The sequence below is a fragment of the Diplodia seriata genome (assembly GCF_021436955.1).
Source record: "Diplodia seriata strain FDS-637 chromosome Unknown scaffold_4, whole genome shotgun sequence".
Taxonomy (NCBI): domain Eukaryota; kingdom Fungi; phylum Ascomycota; class Dothideomycetes; order Botryosphaeriales; family Botryosphaeriaceae; genus Diplodia; species Diplodia seriata.
In genome coordinates, this window is record NW_027117311.1 from 3,542,195 (window position 1) to 3,560,185 (window position 17,991).

Genomic DNA, 17,991 nt, shown 5'->3' on the forward strand with positions numbered 1-17,991 from the left:
GAAGATACTGCAATTATGTTGGAATAGCTGAGCCTGGGCATACATGGTACCGGACAAGCTGATCATCCATCACGCATGGGATCAGAGTTGGTATCACGACTTTCAGAATATTAGCAATGTCTTGGTCAACAACGTAGAGCATTTGGACTCTACTTCTCCGAACTGTTTACCGAAAGTAAATCCTTCGCCATACCCATTATAAGATCTCCGGATTACGAGCCCCCTTCCTCAGCCCAGAGCCAGACAATACACAAGTCAACCTCTCATTCTCTTGATTCGGGGGAGATTCCTATACTCCCCTCCTCCACCTTCTGAAACCCTCTCCACCCCCATTCCTCAACCTGCTCCAAGGCCACATGGTGGAACGGGGCTCCCAAATCTTTCGACACCCCATCTCTCCAAAGGTCCGCCACGAACAGACTTGTTTGCTGCCTCGTCGGCGCCGCCCCTGGCTCGAAGAGAACGTCTGCCACCAGTTTGTGCGTCTCTCCCTCGCCTTTTCCACATTGTTCCAACTCGCCATACTCGGCCTCCCCTCGGGTTCCACCCAATCCGCACACTTCTTACAATCCATACTGACAACCCGCCACGTCATACGTCGACGGCTCTTCCCTCGGTCCCTTCTGGACGCATTCCCTCTCCTCCTCCTTCTGGTCGTCCTCCCGTCCTTATCTGCTCCATCGCATTCCTTTCACTGCGAGACGGAAGTGTACCTAGGTCGACCCGATCCGGGCCATCGTTGCCCCATGTGTCCCCCCTGCTTGCGGATGTTAACAACTCAGCATTTCGAGATGATTATTTCCTTTGGTATTTGTCGTACTACCTACTCGTCTGCGGAGACCGTCGTGTGTGCGAGGGTCCGACCGACCGACCACGACCACGGACCCCATGACGTAAGCCGAAAGCACGCCCGGCCCACGCTAGGGACGCGGACTCATGTGACATGGACGTTTCGTTCCATCCTTCCACACCAGCCCGTGCTTTTGATGCATGCATGTGGGAAGGGAGGGGGGGTCTCTAGAATCGTGTCTATTCCCATTCGCTATCTCGGTATCATTGCATTTCACAAACGTATCCTGCACTTTCACCGGCGTCCGTCCCGTCCCTCTTCGTGGCTCCGTCGAAACCACTTGAACCGTGTTTGTTGCTGTGTGTGTGAGAGAGAGAGAGAGTCCGTCCGCCCCGCCGACGCCGACAAAATGCCTACGAATCCCGGAACGCCCGCACCCCGAAAGTTCGTTTGTGAGAGTCTGTGTGTGAGGAGTGGAAAAGGGGAAAAAGGAAAAAGGAAAGAAAATGTTGGTTTACAGCTGCTGCTCTCTTGCCACCAGGGTTGCCTCGTAGCCCTCGGCCTCCTCGTCCATGTCGTCCAAGTCACCCTCGTCATCTTCGTCCTCGAATCCGACCTCGACACCGCTCTTCCTCAGCCGCAGCTTCATGTCGTCCCTGCGGTCGTCCTGCCATCGCTGCAGAGCCGCGGCGGCATGCACCCTGAAGCCGAACACGCGGGGCTCGTAGCGGCGCTGGAACTTGGGCGGCAGCATGGCGGGGTAGACTTGGAAGAGAATGTTGTGGAACGAAGTGCCAAAGTAGGCGCCGTCGATGGAGGCGTGGCGGGACGACTTGGGGTTGTACAGGTCCTCGCAGCGGGCGCAGTACAGCTTGACCGGCGACGTGTTGGGGATGTCGGATTGTCCCATGGGCAGCAGCGGCTGGGCGTCACACATCACGCGCGGGCACTTTCCGAAATCGGCCTTCTTGAACTTCTCGAGCTGTTTTCCGGTCAGCAGAGAAGCCCTTCGGAGCGATCGAGGCTATGCGGAACTCACCATCTTGGCCAGGCCTCGTGTGGTGACAATGTACCGGGCGTGCACCAAACCGTAGAGGTGCCTCGCAGACTTCTCGATTGCCTCCCTCATCTCATCGTCGCAGTCGAGGTCGAAGACATCCGTAACCAGATCGAGGGCATATTGGTAGTACTGAACTTCGGTATTCAAGCCTGTCAGGTTGAACCGGTCCGTGAGGTATTCTTCATCGATTTCGCAGAAGTACTCGTTGCCACGTGAGGAGATGAACTATACGAAGCTGGATTAGCAGATAGCTCTTCAACATCTTTTTGAATTGCCACGAGCCGTATCCGAGGCCCGCCGATGTCGAAGATAGGAACCCCCTTCGGGGAACATGGAATTATAGCCGGGGTACAAGGTGTCAAAGCGGGATTTTCCAAGGTGTCCAGGTATTACGCCTCCTTTGGTCGCCGAGAAAATGATGTCGTATTCAGGAATGGCGGAAGAATGCTCGTCCGAGGAATGTGCAGCTGGTAGGTCTCGTCCTAGGGAGGACCTAAAAGGTTCGCGCTCAAACCGATTGCTGCGCTGGTGGCCCGTCCTTGTGCTTGTGTCCCACGTCGGCTTGCGTCTGAGACTGCGTTGGACGGGTACGGTTTTTACGCTACCACTGTGGCTAGAGCCTCGTCGCGACCGGGTTGTGCGCTTGTGAAGGTTGTCGGAGGTCGACATGGCTGGCGGTTGGGGCCTGGTGGGAGCTCGCAGGTCGGGCGGTAGAGCGCAGGTGTTGTGGGAGACGTTTGAGGGCGCTGGGGGAGGGCGCAGAGGACAAATACAGCAAGGAAAATGCACCTACCCAATCGCGCCAGTAGCTGGTGTAGTCACTGTCGGTCTCGCTGTTGAAGTCGTCCATGGCGGCTGCCGGGTCGCGGGCGGTGGAGAGGCTGGTGGGGCAGAAGGAGCCGAGAACGCGTCAGGCTAAAGCGCGCAGAGGTTGCTGGGAGAGTCGGGGATTTTTCAGGTAGTGGAAGGCACTATGCGCGAGACCGAGGGCCGGTGCAGGCACTTTGATATGGCAGTGACAAGTCGAAGTGGGATGTCGATCCCGCAGCCCAGGTGTTGCCGGCCGGCCTTGGCATGCTGCCGGGCGGAGCCTCATCCAATGCGTCTGTGCGCCCGCGACAATGCTCGCCGCCCACGCCAACGCTACCCCGCTTCCAGCTTCTCGCCATAATAATAATTGCAGCTGCTCCAAGTCGGAATAGGCTTTCAGATAGTAATCGCGGGCGTCAAGCCATTTGCCTTCTTCTTTCAACTAAATCGGAAAGAACCATCATAGCCCTATTAAACCTTTCCGGAAGGTTAGTCACTAACGAGACATATTGGATCTTGATCCACATAGGGTAGCCAAACGCAGCTGCTCCGCTCTCCGCCATGGCAATCGTCAGGTGTGGAGTTGAGGTTCCAGCGGAACTCTCTATTCATCTGGTTCTTAACAGTATACAGCCAGAAATCGTACAACGAGAAATATTGAACCAACTGCCTCCGCCCGTCTATTTGTTCTTCGACCGCCTCTTGCCCTGGTTCCTGACGCGGTCCTGCACGAGCCACTTGTTCGGGTTCCTCGCCTTGCGCGTCTTGTATCCACTTTTGGCCTGGTGAAGTAGTTAGCAAACCCTTGTCGTACATGGCTGACGGAAAACTGGAACTTACCGGTACGCCCCAAGGGCTGACAGGGTGGACGTTACCCTTGGATTTACCTCTACCACCACCGTGGGGGTGATCAGCCGCGTTCATGGCCAAACCTCTCACCGAAGGCCTTCTGCCCAGCCACCTTGATCTACCAGCCTTTCCGAGTTGCCTGAAATGATGGTGGCTGTTGCTGGCCACCCCGATAGTCGCGCAAGCATCCTTGTCGCACCTCCTGAGCTCGCCACTCTGGAGACGAATTACAACGTCACGGATCTTCTTGCCCACCTCGCCCTTGGAGATGACCGTCGCATAGGTGCCGGCGCTGCGGCAGAACACCGCCCTCTTGTTCTTCGTCGATCCCACGCAGAAGACCTGGGTACCAAGCGGCACCATGTGGAGAGGCAAACAGTTGCCGCGGAAGGCCGTCTTTGCTGCAAGCATACCGGGATCAACGGTGCCACCCATGGTCTTGAGCAGAGAGCTAGGAATGCCGGACAAGAAGCTCTCGATCACGTCGCCAGCCATCATGCCCTCCGATGCGATGATGTAGCTCAGGGCCCCAGTCTCCTGGTGCTTCAGCAGCGCAATGTGCGCGCTGCGGTTGGGGTCGTATTCGATACGCTGGACCGTCTGCTTGCCGGGCTCTCTACGCTTGAAGTCGACAACGCGTATCCTCCGTTTGTGACCGCCTCCGCGATGCCTGACCGTGACACGACCAGTGACGTTCCTACCTCCCTTCGCCTGGCCTTTCTTCGGAAACGTAAGCTCCCCCTGTGGCCGACCCTTCCAGAGATGGTCGTTGACGGGACGTCGCAGGTGCCGCAAGCCTGGTGTTCTCGGCGTATACGTCTTCATCTGGAGGGCGCTAGTTTTCCGCCTCGGGGCACTGCTCTGCTGGAATTGGGCCTGCACATCGGGGGTGGTCACCCGCGGCTTGACGGGGTTCTCAGAGGTGCGAGCGGTGGCCGACGCGACGGCGTAGGTTCGGATCGAGGCCGCGAGGGTGGCAGTAAGGCCTGCCGGCCGCAGGGCAGCCCGAGGGTGCAGCATTGGTGGTCGGAGGCGTTTTGACGATCGTCTACCGGCCCATTGGAGGAGTGCGAGGAGGGTGGGATCGGTGGTGGCTGGCGCTGGATGGTGAGCAGCTGCTGGGCTGGGTGAGATGTCGAGAAATCCGCGCGCTGTTGCTTTGGCGCTAGGCCGCATCGAGCACTACGGCGTTCTGCAGCCCGTCCCAAGAACGCTGCCGGCCGCCGCAAATCGCCAGTACCGTCGTAGCAGCAATCCGCAGCGCACGGCGCGTGTCTGCAAGCGTGCGGGCATTTGAGTCTCGACGCGCCTGGGCTGCATCGTGCATGCGCGCCGTGGTTCCCGTCGCGTGCCGCTTCGCTTGTGGCCTCTGCCGGCCGCCGCACTACGGTTGCCCGGGCGCGATCTGACGTCCTGCCCGCACGTACCGCGCCAGCGCCAAGGCCATCGAGTCGCGCTAAGTAAGCCGACAGCATAACAAACTCGCTTTCCACCACAGCGACTTCCTCAAATCCACCCCTCCGCTAGCCGGCCCCACGCAACGCAACCACGCCCAGCTGTCTCCCGGTCGCCCTCCCGCGACGTCCGTCCTTCGCTGCACGTCGGTCGCGCTTCTTCATCGACATTGCCTGGCCCGCCGCGTGACCGTCGCCCTCCCGCTGCAATCCACCCCATTACCTGCCCAGCGTTTCCAGGTACTGCATGCTCCCCGCATTTCACACAACACCCGCTGGACCACCTCCTATCTTCGCCGATACAGCTACCGTCGTAACGATAGATGTGCGTCGTGCTTCCGATGATCGTGTTGACTTTCTTGCCGAATCCGGAAATGCTGACTGTCCCCGTCAACAGACCCTATCCACAACACCCACGTCCGTTCGAGCCCACGGTCTTAGCATTGCAATAGCTACGATATCTAGAGATTCCCAATTGCACTAACCTTGCTTTAATTCACCACAATGCCTCCTGTAAGTCCCTCTCAGCCCATGTAAACAAACACCATGACTAGTCCGTCATAAGCTCCAACACCACACATCAACACGTCAATCACGTCGCCTCTAATCATCTGTTGAAGGCACGACCAACCACTCGTCGCAATGTCACGAACGAGAACGATGAAAACGCGGGAACGACACGTCTGACGCGCGCCAAGGCTGCCGCGTTGACTTCGTCGCACGAGCCCTCTGCTGCGGACCCCCCCAAGAAGGCCCCGACTAAGAAGACCACGACCGGTACTACGGCTACCCGTAAGAGGAACGCGCTGGGTGATGTCACGAATGCGAAGGGCGAGGTGGCCGATGCGAAGGGCGGGAAGGATAGCAAAGAGGCCAAGAAGCCGTTGACCGCCAAGCGTGGTGCCGTTGCGCAGGCTGCTGCTCCCACCGGCGTCACGAAGGCTTCCAAGACGACGACGCGTTCGGTTCTCGGTCCCAAGGAGAAGGCCCCGATCAAGCGCCCTGCTAGTGGTTCTGGTGCGGTTGGTGGCGCGACCAAGAAGCGCGTCACGACCACGACCAAGGAGACCATCAAGGAGGAGGAAGAAGCCCCCGCCAGCGAGAATGTTGCTCCCACGAAGCAGACGCTGAAGTCAAAGACGGAGGTCAAGGTCGCTGAGCCCGTCGTCGAGGCCCCCGCGAAGCCTGAGCCCGCTCCTGCCAAGGCCGCCCCCGAAGTGAAGGAAATTTACGACGAGAAGTACGACGAGGTTCCCGAGATTCCTGACCTGGACGAGGAGGATGCCAATGACCCGTTGATGGTGTCTGAGTACGTTTGCGAAATCTTCGACTACCTGAAGGAATTGGAGATCTCCACCATGGCGAACCCCGACTACATGGACAACCAGTCCGAGCTTGAGTGGAAGATGCGTGGCATCCTGGTCGACTGGCTGCTGGAAGTGCACACTCGCTTCCGCCTTCTCCCGGAAACTCTCTTCCTGGCCGTCAACATCATCGACCGTTTCCTCTCTCGCAAGGTTGTTCAGCTCGACCGTCTTCAGCTCGTCGGTGTCACTGCCATGTTCATCGCGTCCAAGTACGAGGAGGTCCTGTCGCCTCACGTCCAGAACTTCCGTCACGTCGCTGACGATGGCTTCACCGAGGAGGAGATCCTGAGCGCCGAGCGTTTTGTCCTCGCCGCCCTGGATTACGACCTGAGCTACCCCAACCCGATGAACTTCCTCCGTAGGATATCCAAGGCCGACAACTACGACATCCAGACTCGTACGCTTGGCAAGTACCTGCTGGAAATCAGCTGCCTCGACCACCGCTTCATCGAGTACCCTCCCAGTCAGATCTCTGCCGCCGCCATGTACCTGTCTCGTCTTGTACTCGACCGCGGTGAGTGGGATGCTGTTCTCGCCCACTATGCCGGCTACACTGAGGAGGAGATCAAGCCTGTCCTTGACCTCATGATCGACTACCTCAAGGCACCCGTCGTCCACGAGGCCTTCTTCAAGAAGTACGCCAGCAAGAAGTTCCTCAAGGGTAAGATGATGCACGCCTTCTACCAACACACGCCAATGCTAACATGTCTCGCAGCCTCGATTGTCCTTCGCCAGTGGGCCAAAAAGTACTGCGTGGAACCGACCAGCACGTCAAAGGAGGCCAAGCCTACCAAGTCCTCGTAGTGGGGCTCTCATGACCTTGGACGAACGCACAACAAGCCGGTGGTGCGGGTGATGCATTGTGGCTACTTCTATTCATCAGCGGCGTAACGGATCGGGAAGGGTCTGCCTTGTTTATTCTCTTCGTGCAGGGGGCTGGCGGGCGTAATTACGGGGCGCAATACCGGCTGCTCTTTATTCTCTGGATAAAATCCCGTTCTGGCTATGTCTGCGGTAGATCTCAGCGGCAAGCAGGCAAAACATTGGTGGTCATTCATAGCAATGGTTACCTTTGTTAGACTTATTACCTCTTTCTAGTCTGGAACGGGTATGGGTGGGAGGCAACATTGCTTGCTGGCCGGCTGTGGGTCATGTAAACTTTTTTACTGAAATGGGGAACCTCTTTCTTGGGATTTGTATTATGCACGGGTGTTCTTGGGCTTTCGGCTCCGGCGAGATGCGGATGGATTTTGATTTCGGTTGTGCCATGTTCTACGACGGATGATGGTGGTGGTGGTGATGGTGTGGATAACCAGGTGCTCCGCTTTCCCGCCGACAGCAATGGCAGGGAAGCATGACGATACGACTCTTTTCTTTTTACTGAACCAATTGAAACTGCTTAACCTTGACTCATTCTTCAATGCTGCTGTATTGTTGAGCTTGGAGAAGGAGCAGATGGCATTACAACCGACAGCCCCAGCCCCATTGTTCAGCTCCTGGACCCCATTCTCCGATTGCAGCACGCACGCACGCGCCTCGGCAGAGGGTGCAATGTCTGACACCCTTCTTGTTGGCCTCGCGAGCGCGTCACGAACGCCTCACGTACACGAAACTCGTTCGCTTCGCGTCTCTTTCTTGCATATATATGCACAGCAAGCACACCCACCACGCACGCGCACGCGCACGCGCACGCAACCCTGAGCCCCGGCCTTATGCGCAGCAAGGGTATACATATAAGCAACTTTGTATGGGGTAAACAATGCGTGCGGGACGCGGTCGCGACAGCACGAGTATCCCGCGTCATCCGGGATCATCAAACGTAAACAAAGCGAGACGGACAACAGACAGACCCAGACTTGTTGACCTTTCCGACCTCGTGCGCGCGGGATTATTGTGGGAGGAGGAGGGGTAAGTCGGTTTCATCAGTGGCTGAACGGCGTTAAACTCGTCAAGGGAAAGAAGTGCAAGCCGCCACCGAAAAGCAGGATCTTGGATTTCAGTAGTAGTTGGTAGCGTGTGTGTGTTCCCACCCCCACTTTTGGCTGCTGCTGCTGCTGCTGCTTTCTTCGACACAACCTCCGACGTCGTTGCTGTTATTTTTTTTTTCTTTCCCCCCCTGACGACGAAGCTACTACTGGTGTTTTAATTCCCCCCTCCCCTCATCCGGTGATCAAAAAGTTACCCGCGCGTCAAACTTCGCGGGGGATTAAAGCGACGGAAAGGGCGGAGGCATCATCCTTCACCATCGATCGGGTCTCCAGCCGCGCCTCCCTGTTCTTTTTTTCTTTTTCTTTTCATCGAGACTGGACGTGGTAATTCTCTCTCTCTCACCCCACCCCACCCCCCTTGCCGAGACCTTGTCTTTGCCCGCTTGCTGTCCCGGCAACGGACCTTGACCGGCCGTTTTTTTGTTGTCTTATTTCACCTCTTCTAGTGATCGTCAGGTTCCAGACCCGTTTCATCCCGTCCTCCCTCCCCCTCTTTTCATCTTAGACAAGGGTGTGCGTGTGTGTGGTAAAAGAGCGGGGTTAACGTTTGTTTGTTGTTATTGTTTTTTTGTTTATAGTTTGCCTTTTCTGGGGAAAAGCGGAAAAGTGGAGAGGGGAAGACGTGCGTGGCGGCTTTTGTTTTTGGTTACTCCGTACACCCATTGCTATTCGCTGGGGTTTCCTGGTTTACGGAGCTGCTGACTACTGGCTGACTACTACTGGTTCGTAGTTGGGAGGATCGGCGGTTGCTTGGTTTGATTGGTTGAGAGAGAGTGTGTGTGAGTGAGTGCAGCGGCCGGCAGTGCATCATCCATCTCGTCCTGCGGCCTTCGACGCTTGGTGCGGTTGACGTTGCCGGGCTTGTGCAGCTTCTTGGCGGAGTGCTACGGCTGGTGCTACTGCTGCTGCTGCTGTGACTCGTAGCAGTGTGGAGAAGAAGCAGGGTACCGGAAAGAGCTTGGGAAGAGGGCCATTGCATATTGAGGACGACGACGAAGAAGAATAAGAAGAAGAGGAAGAGGAAAACGGGTTAACAAGTGCGCAGGAGAGGCGAGCCTGAGCGCCGGTAGCCAAACAAGGAAGGAAGATCCCAAGAGAGACAAGAGCGCGAAGAAAAGAGAAAGAACCATGGTCGAATCAAAGGAGATCACAGAGCGCTATCCCGAAGCATGCCCTTTCTGCAACATCTCCACCGCCTATCCTCCTCCTACTCCTCAGAATGGAGACGAGGAAGGAGAAGATGCTGATTCGATACTCGCGAGCATACCCACGGCCATGGACCCGGCGCGCGTCGACCCCGCGGCCTACCTCGTCCTGTCGGCGCCGCGCGTGCTGGCCTTTTTGGACATCCTGCCCATGACGAGGGGCCATCTGCTGGTCACGACGAGGGAGCATCGAGGGAAGCTTCAGGACGTGCAGGGGGCGGAAGGGAAGGATGTTGGTGAGTTTTTTTTTTTTCCCGGTCTCTTCGCTCTTTTATCTGGTATTGAGGTGGAGCGTCTGTGGCTTTGTGACGTCTCTTGAGTTTTGTTGTCGTGGGATGGATGCCAGGTGATGATGATCAAGTTGGTGGCGACTTGCAGCTTGCCAGATGGGACGAGAAAGTGGACTTCCATCAAACTTTACCACCTACTGCCCCCTTTCTCGCGCCCTGGGGAGAAACAGAAGGCTGACATGACCACCCCGCAGGATTCTGGCTCCCCCTCCTCGCCAAAACCGTCTCCCGCGTCACGGGCGTCACGGACTACAACATCGTTCAGAACAACGGTCGGTGGATTCCCTTCCCCTCCCCTCGGCTCACCCCCCCCCCCCCCCCCCCCCCCCCCCCCCCCCCACCCACCTAACTTGACTGACTTTCCCTCCGCTCTCTTTTCCTTCGTTCCACAGGCGCAAGAGCAGCCCAAGTCGTCCCGCACGTCCACTTCCACATCATCCCGCGCCCGCCGCGCATGCCGGAGCTGCAGAACAAGAGCTGGACCATGTTCGGCCGCGGCCAGCGCGAGGACCTGGACGACGACGAGGCGGCGCGGTTGGCGGGGGAGTTGAGGGAGGTGCTTAGGGAGGAGGTGGAGAAATCGTCGGGAGGGGGGAAGAAGAAGGGCAGCAGCAGGTTATGATGCGATGCCGCGAATGGGGTTCTTTTCGCTGCGTTGTTGTTGTTGCGACGGTTTGGTTCTTGTTCGTGTATGCTTTTTACATTGGGTTGGAGATGATGGGACGGACTACTGCTTAGCACGAGCGTCTCTGTGGCCGCCCTCCGCTGCTTCGTTTGTACGTACATTCCTTGTCCCACGGCTACGTAGACGTGATAGATTTCCTCTCGCCCGTCTCGAAGCAGCATGTCTATTTTTTTTTATGTCTGTATCATACAATCCAAAAGGAAGGACCTTCCTCTATTGACCGCCCCCCTCCTTGTTCTCCTCGGGCTTCCCCTCCTCCTTCGGGTTCTCCTTCTCCTCCATATCCAACCTCCGGCTCTCAACAGTAAAGTACAAGCTCCTACTTGCGCCCTCCAACACACTCGCAACCTGCGCCCCAGCACCCTGCAGCATGCCGACGAGCTGAGCACGCAAGCCATCCAAGCCGCCCTTAATACCGCCGACCCAGCGCGCGCCCTCGCCGTCAAACACCTTGCCCTCGACGCGGGCGCCCAGCAGCAGCAGCTTCTGCAGGCCGACCTGCACGGCGGGCTCGTGGTACTCGGGGTTGGCCTTGCGGCGGGGCGCGGGGAAGTCGGGCGCGCGCGGCGCGAGGATGCACAGCGCGGCGGCCAGGTGCTGCGGCGTGACGACGGGGAACGTGACGAGCGCGACGGGGCCCGACAAAAGCACCTCGAGCTCGTGCTTGCGCCCGCGGTCGGCGGCGACGGCGTGGGCGCGCGTCGACAGCGTGTGCGTGTGGTCGGCGTCGGAGGCGAGGAGCTGCTTGCTGCTCTGCGTGGCGGGCGAGGCGGGGGACGGCGTCGTGTGTTGCTCCTGCTGCTGCTGCTGCTGCAGCGGGTCGTAGAACTCGACGACGCGCAGCGCGGCGCGGAAGACGCCCGTCTGCACCGTGTGGATCTTGATGGAGGACGCGGGCAGGGCGGAGGGCGTGCCCGCGGCGGCCAGGTCCTCGTCGACCTTGCGGAGCGCCTTGGCCAGCTCGCGCCGGATGCCGGTCCACTCGACGGCGCGCAGGTTGTTGTGCTGGAAGAGCAGCGTCAGCGGCGTCGAGCGCAGCAGCGACGCGTACTGGCGCAGCAGCTGCGTCTTGCGGAACTCGGCCGGCTTGTGGGACGGCGGCTGCGTGGGCGGGTGCCGCGCGATGGGCGCGGTGCCGCGCGCGGCCTGGTCAAACGAGGGCGCCGGCGTCGTGGCCAGGCTGGCGTAGGCCCGGCGGCATTGTGATGATTGCCGTGTTGTTGCGAGACGGGCGGCGTGGTTGTAGGTGCGGACGCGGACGGCGGGCGATGGTGTTGACGACGGCAGCCGTATTCTGGGAGGCATGGCGGGCGGCTGGGGGTCCGGGCGACCTCTTGGACTGTCGGCAGCGCTGGAGACAGGCCAATTGGGCGGAGCTGACGGTCGATGGGACTCGTGCGGTGCGGAGGAGCTCGCGGACTCCCGCAGCATCAAATTGTTGGATCGACGCTAGCAGCACGCGGCCCATCTTCGGCTGACGGTTGATGTCGACCAAGCATCCATCCTCCGCACTCTCGCCTCTCCTCCAATCATCTTCACGCCGTTTCCGATTTCATTCGTCGTCGACCTCTGTGATACCCGTTTTGTTGGAGCCGCCTTCGCCTGCCGCCATATGCTTGTACAGTCTTTCCAACGCCTCTCTCCGCGGCGTCTTCTCGCTTCGTCTACTTCGTCTCGGCCATGGATATCCGCTCGCTACTTCTGCGTAAGCTTGTGAGAACATGTCTGCGGTGGAATTCCCTGCTGATGACAGCCAGAATGACGAGCGGAACCGGCTGTCCAGTTTCTGGCTTCCAACCGGCGGCATCACGCCCAAGGATGGGGAGGGTAAAGATAGCCATGCGCTGCTAGTCCGCGCGGGCTTTCTCCGACAAGCCCACTCTGGGATTTTTCACATGCTCCCGCTCGGCCTGCGAGTGCAAGAAAAGTTTGAGCATTTGATCGACAAGCACATGCGCAGCATCGGCGCCTCCAAAGTCTCGCTGTCATCCATCTCGTCGGAAGAGCTATGGCAACGCACTGGTCGGCTGGAGGGCAAGGAGCTCCTTCGACTCAAGGACCGATCCAACTCTGGACTCCTGCTGGGCCCTACTCATGAAGAAGAAATCACCGAGCTCGTTCGCAATACTGTAAAGAGCTACAAAGAACTGCCTCTACGCTTGTACCAGGTTTCGAGAAAATACCGTGATGAGCTTCGCCCAAGGCAAGGATTGCTGCGCGCAAAGGAGTTCCTCATGAAGGATCTCTACACGTTTGACCATCTGGAAAGCGAGGCTCTGGAGACTTACAAGAGCGTCAGGCAGGCCTACGTGAACATCCTAGCCGACTTGAAGCTTCCCTACCTGGTGGCAGACGCAGACTCGGGATCGATAGGCGGGGACACCAGCCACGAATATCACTTCATCTCCGCAAAAGGGGAGGACACCGTCTTCCAGTGCGACGTATGCGACTACACCGCCAACGAGGAGGTAGCCCAACCCCGCGACCTCCACCTCACCCCCGAAGACAGCCAACCCGGCCCAATCATCGTGTGGAAGGCCATCAGCAAGGACAGGTCAACGCTGGTCGAAGCCCACGCCATGCTCCCACCGTCCGACCACCAGCCGTCCGAACCCGCCGACCGCATCAACCTGCACGCCGTCAAATCGCTCTCCCCAGAACTCGACACCTCCATCGACGAGACCTCGGGCGTCACCCCCGAACAGGTCTGGGATGGCGCCGGCAAGACCCGCCTCGTCCTCGCCGACGCCAACATCCACGCCTTCCGCCACCAGCTCGCCTTCGAGCAGACGGTAACCTCGGCCGTTCCCGACGACGCCCCCACCACCTTCCACTACCTCACCCGCGACGACGCCGACGCCACCGCCAAAGCCAAATACACCAGCCTCCGCGCCCTCCAACACGGCTCGCCCTGCCCATCCTGCGCCTCGGGCCGCGTCGCCGCCCACCGCGCCGTCGAGGTCGGCCACACCTTCCACCTCGGCACCCGCTACAGCGCGCCGCTCGCACTCACCGTCCAGGACCCCTCCGGCCGCCCATCCCTCGTCCACATGGGCTGCCACGGCATCGGCGTGTCGCGCATGCTCGCCGCCGTCGCCGACGCCCTTGCCGACGCCAAGGGCCTCAACTGGCCGCGCGTCGTCGCCCCGTTCGAGGTCGTCATCGTGTCCGCCGGCGAGAAGTTCGTCGCCAAGGGGGAACCGGAGAAGGTGTATGACGGCTTGGTGTTGGGGGGCGTGGATGCGGTGCTGGATGATCGTGATGGGTTGGGACTGGGGTGGAAGCTGGGGGATGCGGATCTGGTGGGCGTTAACGTTGTGGTCGTGCTGGGGAAGGCGTGGAGGGAGAGGAGGAAGGTCGAGGTGCAGTGTAGGCGGCTGGGCGTCAGGGAGGATGTGGTGGTGGAGAAGTTGGGGGATTTTGTGGCGGAGTTGTTGGGGAGGTTGTAGTGTGGGTGGGTGTGTATGTAAAAGAGTGTATGGCATTTCTACTTGTGGTTGTTTATTCGAACCTTCGATGTGGCAACCAATAAGGGGGGAAGGGCAAGTGCGGATTGATTGGTGTTCAGGATTGATACCAAACATAGCCTTGGCTTTTAGTTGGGGCTGATTTATGTACAGACTGTGGCCGCCAATTGGATTGGATATCTGCCGTCGCACAGCATACAGCTCCTTCGCGCAGCCGATGGCTAGCGTGGATCTTTTTTTTGCTCATGTCATGGGTAGTTGAAGCCATTGTCCGGACGTGTATATAGAATTTTTAATTCGACATTCTCGTCCGGATCATAGCTTTAACTACCTATGTAATTTTTTTTTTCTCTAAGAATGAGCTAAGGCATAGTTACGCCATGTTCTGCTATTCTTCGCGCTAGCCATCGGCTGCAAGAGGGGGCTGTATATGGAATTGCGAGGCTGAAGGGCCATTGTGGCTGAGGATATAGACGTGGCCGCCAATCGCATCGTTGCCTCGCGGTTGCCTACCCAAGTTGCACGAAGTCCCACCAGGATCCAGCCAATCAAGAATCCGGCCTCGTTGGATCCTGGTCGACTTTTGCATGTTCTGCCACGTGTAGTCGTACAAGAGGGCATATATATCATGCCTTCCTCCCGTGAGCAGCCGCATCTTCTTTCAGCCTCGATCCGTCAATTTCCTTATGCCTGAACATGGGTCGCGGCGGTTACGATGGTAGTTCCCATGCCGTGCAAACAAAGGTCGACGAACCCGGTCCAGCATCTCCCCAACAGTCCAGAACATGCCAAAAATGCGGGACCACTTTTGAATTGGGGAGCCAGATGGTCCGCCACAAACGGGAGGGATGCAACGGTAAGACCCTGCCAAGATACGGTCTCCCGATAGTGCACCTAGTGATTCGGCTGAGGAAGCAGCATCAGCGACTGGCATTGAGAGCAACGGAAAACCAAGGCATAGTCGAGATTCCTTGCCTATATCCATTTCAGAAGGCGACGCGGTAATCGATATTGTAGAATCAACAATATTACCCCCGCTCACAGCCTACCCCAGCCTCCTGGAGGAAGTTGAACCATCGCAGAGAGCCCATCCAAGGGATTCTTCCGAATCCGCCTCGAAACCAGTTTCTCACCAAGACTATCTTCAGCATCAACCTCTCGCCAGCTCATCCGCCAGTACGGAAGGACAGCATAATACAGAAGATTCCGGAAGCCCGGCCCACGAAAAAGCGCTCCCTGATGCTTACCTTTCGCTGATCAAGAAATATGGCGCAAGAAGCAATCAAGGCCGCGACGCTCAGTACAGAAGATTTTGCAATGCCATGGTCAACCAAGCTGAAGAAGATGAATGCCGATGTCGCGCATCAGTGATTGAATTTCATCCCGGCCGGTCCAAGGAAATCAACTTCCAAAACGCGGAAGAACTAGAGAAGTATCTAAAAGCATCAGGCTCAGGTGGCTCTCGTCGATTGTTCATTCTGGAAGACCTGGGCCGTAGACACGTGTGTCTTCTGGGCTCACATCTAAGAATCCATCCAAGCGTAAGTGGTGGAATAGCCCAGTCGTCTGCAATTCCGCCTGGTTAGATACTTACTCGTCTTAGGTGTTTGCAAACCAGCACAACTTTGACACGATATCCGCGCATTCGAATTCCGTTCGAGCCTTTCCACCATCGGAGCAACAGAGCACACTTGACGGCTTGGAATACGCGAGCTCCATCGGCAGCACCTCAACCATGGACGAGGGTAAACGACGCTTTACGCTTGCCTATCCTGTGATACTACCGCATCTTTCGGCATCTCACCATCCCGACCCGGCGAAATGCCCTACGTGGCTTAGACCTCTCGGATGGCTGCAGACCGATCAAAACGCTTACCCTCGATTCAACGTAGACCGAGGGATGGAGACTCCGAACGCCAACGGGCCATGGGATCATGCAGGCAAGGCCGCCACCCTCAATGCTCAAGTCACTTACTGGTCCCGCTCCAACGGCTCCGACTGGGACGGTAAGCCCCAGCACCCGCGCCTCCGCAGGATGCGGAACCGTCTTCTAACAAACGCCCACAGCCCTGATCCTCGCGGACCCCTGCGTCCAGGACCCCGCCATCCTGGCCATGCTCTCCGGCGAGGCCGAGCCGCCGGCGGAGCTCCAAAAGGTCGTCTGCTACGCCGATTTCGAAGACCCCTTGGATCTCCCCGCCGTCGACCCCGGAGAATGGACGCCGAAACACCCCCCCCCCCTGCACCGCTTTCGTCCTGTACGAGGACCTCCTCCAGCACTTCGCCCTCGCCGAGGCCGATCCGGGCGGGAGTAGCACGCCCATCGCTTTGACCGGCTTCGTGCGCGGCTTCGTGGTCAACAAGTGGATCGCGTACCTCAACCACGCGCACAGCACGTTTCTCGCGCTCCGCAACCGGCTCTTCGCCCCGGGGCACAACCCGGCGGCGGCTCAGGACCACGACCACCCGCGGTACTCGGCGAAATGGGGCGGCGTGTGGGAGGAGTGGATGTTCGAGCGCATGGCCGCCTTCGTCCTGGAGCTGTCCCTCTTCCGGGCCGACCTCGAGTGCGACATGCGCGAGCTCGGGTTGGACCCGCGGGACGATCATGCCCCCCCACCCTCTGGCAGCTGCTGCGGCTGCCGTGGCGGCGTGGTGGGGAGGCGGGAGGGCCAGATGTGGAGGTACGTCCGGGACCAGTTGGAGTGCACGAAGGCTGACTATAAGGATCTGATTGAGATGTACGTCTTTTTTTTTTCTCGTGTGTTTGCCGTACCCGGCTGTCCATACATGTGTATATGCAACGCAGCCGGGATCTTTTCGAACTGATGCGGACGGTTCCTTGCAGGTACACAAAGGTTCTTTCGCTCCGCGAGTCCCAGATGTCCAATCATCTCAACCGTTCCGTGGGCCGCCTGACGCTTTTGGGTGCCTGCTTCGTCCCCGCATCCATCATCGCCTCGATTCTGTCCATGGGCGGTGAGTACTTGCCCGGAAAGCGCGATTTCTGGATTTATTGGGTCGTAACAGTTCCAGTCGTTGCCCTGACCTCGTTCCTACTGTACACCGGAGCAAGGCCGCAGGCTCAAGGGTCTTGGTGGACAAGGAGCCAAAGGAGTGCGGAGAGGGAGAGCCGGTCTGACACATCCCCCCACTTGAACAGAGACTTTTGATAAGATGTGCAAGGGAATCGATCAGAAGCGACACGTAAACTGCTACTGTCGTTTGCCAGAACTAGTTACTCATGGGCATGGGTGTGTTGCAATTTTGATGCTGGCGAGGGAAATCGGGGCTTCCAGTGAGGCGAACCCGTGACAACTTGATATCTTTCAACCTGCTCCGTTTTTTCAGGGTTCTTAGCAGATCTTGTCTCAGTGGCTTTAGGTAGCTCTGGTGTTGGAATATAAGGGAGGTTACCCGAGTTCTGCATTAAGTACAGTCGGCTGTGCTTTTTGTTCCAACATCTGGGCAATTCAATGTTTGGACTTCTGAATTCCTGGTCCAACGTCTACGATTGCTCCAAAGCCCGCTGCCTACTATACATACGTCACCCATAGTTATATTATAGAATGCATATTTCATGAATTCGTTACTATCGTTACTACCTTGAGATATTGGGCAAATTTATGTTTTCAAACGAAAAACAATATCACAACAGAACAAAGGAAAAGATACGACCATTCATACACGAAAAGCTTAAGCATGGCTCAACAACAAGGGACAAATCCATAGATGAGATCTCGACGGGCGACCATGTACAAGACTGCAGCCGCCATTGCTAACGCTGCGTTGCCGCAATCGAACTTGGTAGCCATCAGCCGAGCCTCTGGATTACCAAAACCTATTGGACAGGGGTCAGTGTGTGTACTCCATAAGCGCCGGATATATTTACAAGATGAAGTTTGCTTCAGTCAAGCAAGAGACATCTTTTTTCCATTCGATAGCGGCAATCCACCTCAGTTTCTTTGACTGCGCCTTACAAGTCGTCATGTGTCGCTTCGCGCCGTCCTCACGTAAGAATTTCCG

General features: G+C 57.7%; 7 protein-coding genes across 7 annotated transcripts; 4 read left to right on the top strand and 3 right to left on the bottom strand.

Annotated features, from left to right (window-relative positions):
* Positions 1–1,304: 1,304 nt before the first annotated feature.
* Positions 1,305–2,700, bottom strand: CKB2 (casein kinase 2 regulatory subunit; the record flags this gene model as incomplete). Its single annotated transcript, XM_066776396.1, has 3 exons — positions 1,305–1,772; positions 1,830–2,075; positions 2,644–2,700. The coding sequence occupies 3 exons, from the start codon at positions 2,698–2,700 to the stop codon at positions 1,305–1,307; spliced, it is 771 nt and encodes a 256-aa protein (XP_066634277.1).
* A 640-nt stretch (positions 2,701–3,340) lies between these two features.
* Positions 3,341–4,529, bottom strand: RML2 (mitochondrial 54S ribosomal protein uL2m; the record flags this gene model as incomplete). The annotated part of the gene is made up of 2 exons (XM_066776397.1): positions 3,341–3,442; positions 3,501–4,529. 2 exons carry the CDS (start codon positions 4,527–4,529, stop codon positions 3,341–3,343), a joined length of 1,131 nt encoding a protein of 376 aa, XP_066634278.1.
* Positions 4,530–5,467: 938 nt separating this feature from the next.
* Positions 5,468–7,134, top strand: CLB2 (G2/mitotic-specific cyclin; the record flags this gene model as incomplete). The annotated part of the gene is made up of 3 exons (XM_066776398.1): positions 5,468–5,476; positions 5,584–6,991; positions 7,046–7,134. The coding sequence occupies 3 exons, from the start codon at positions 5,468–5,470 to the stop codon at positions 7,132–7,134; spliced, it is 1,506 nt and encodes a 501-aa protein (XP_066634279.1).
* Positions 7,135–9,753: 2,619 nt separating this feature from the next.
* Positions 9,754–10,435, top strand: SLS55_004947 (uncharacterized protein; the record flags this gene model as incomplete). The annotated part of the gene is made up of 3 exons (XM_066776399.1): positions 9,754–9,759; positions 10,079–10,085; positions 10,206–10,435. 3 exons carry the CDS (start codon positions 9,754–9,756, stop codon positions 10,433–10,435), a joined length of 243 nt encoding a protein of 80 aa, XP_066634280.1.
* Positions 10,436–10,711: 276 nt separating this feature from the next.
* On the bottom strand, positions 10,712–11,803 carry SLS55_004948 (mitochondrial 54S ribosomal protein uL10m; the record flags this gene model as incomplete). The annotated part of the gene is made up of 1 exon (XM_066776400.1): positions 10,712–11,803. The coding sequence occupies one exon, from the start codon at positions 11,801–11,803 to the stop codon at positions 10,712–10,714; it is 1,092 nt and encodes a 363-aa protein (XP_066634281.1).
* Positions 11,804–12,219: 416 nt separating this feature from the next.
* On the top strand, positions 12,220–13,947 carry SLS55_004949 (uncharacterized protein; the record flags this gene model as incomplete). Its single annotated transcript, XM_066776401.1, has 2 exons — positions 12,220–12,228; positions 12,256–13,947. 2 exons carry the CDS (start codon positions 12,220–12,222, stop codon positions 13,945–13,947), a joined length of 1,701 nt encoding a protein of 566 aa, XP_066634282.1.
* Positions 13,948–15,923: 1,976 nt separating this feature from the next.
* SLS55_004950 (uncharacterized protein) lies at positions 15,924–16,794 on the top strand (the record flags this gene model as incomplete). Its single annotated transcript, XM_066776402.1, has 2 exons — positions 15,924–15,931; positions 16,122–16,794. The coding sequence occupies 2 exons, from the start codon at positions 15,924–15,926 to the stop codon at positions 16,792–16,794; spliced, it is 681 nt and encodes a 226-aa protein (XP_066634283.1).
* Between the last annotated feature and the right edge of the window lie 1,197 nt (positions 16,795–17,991).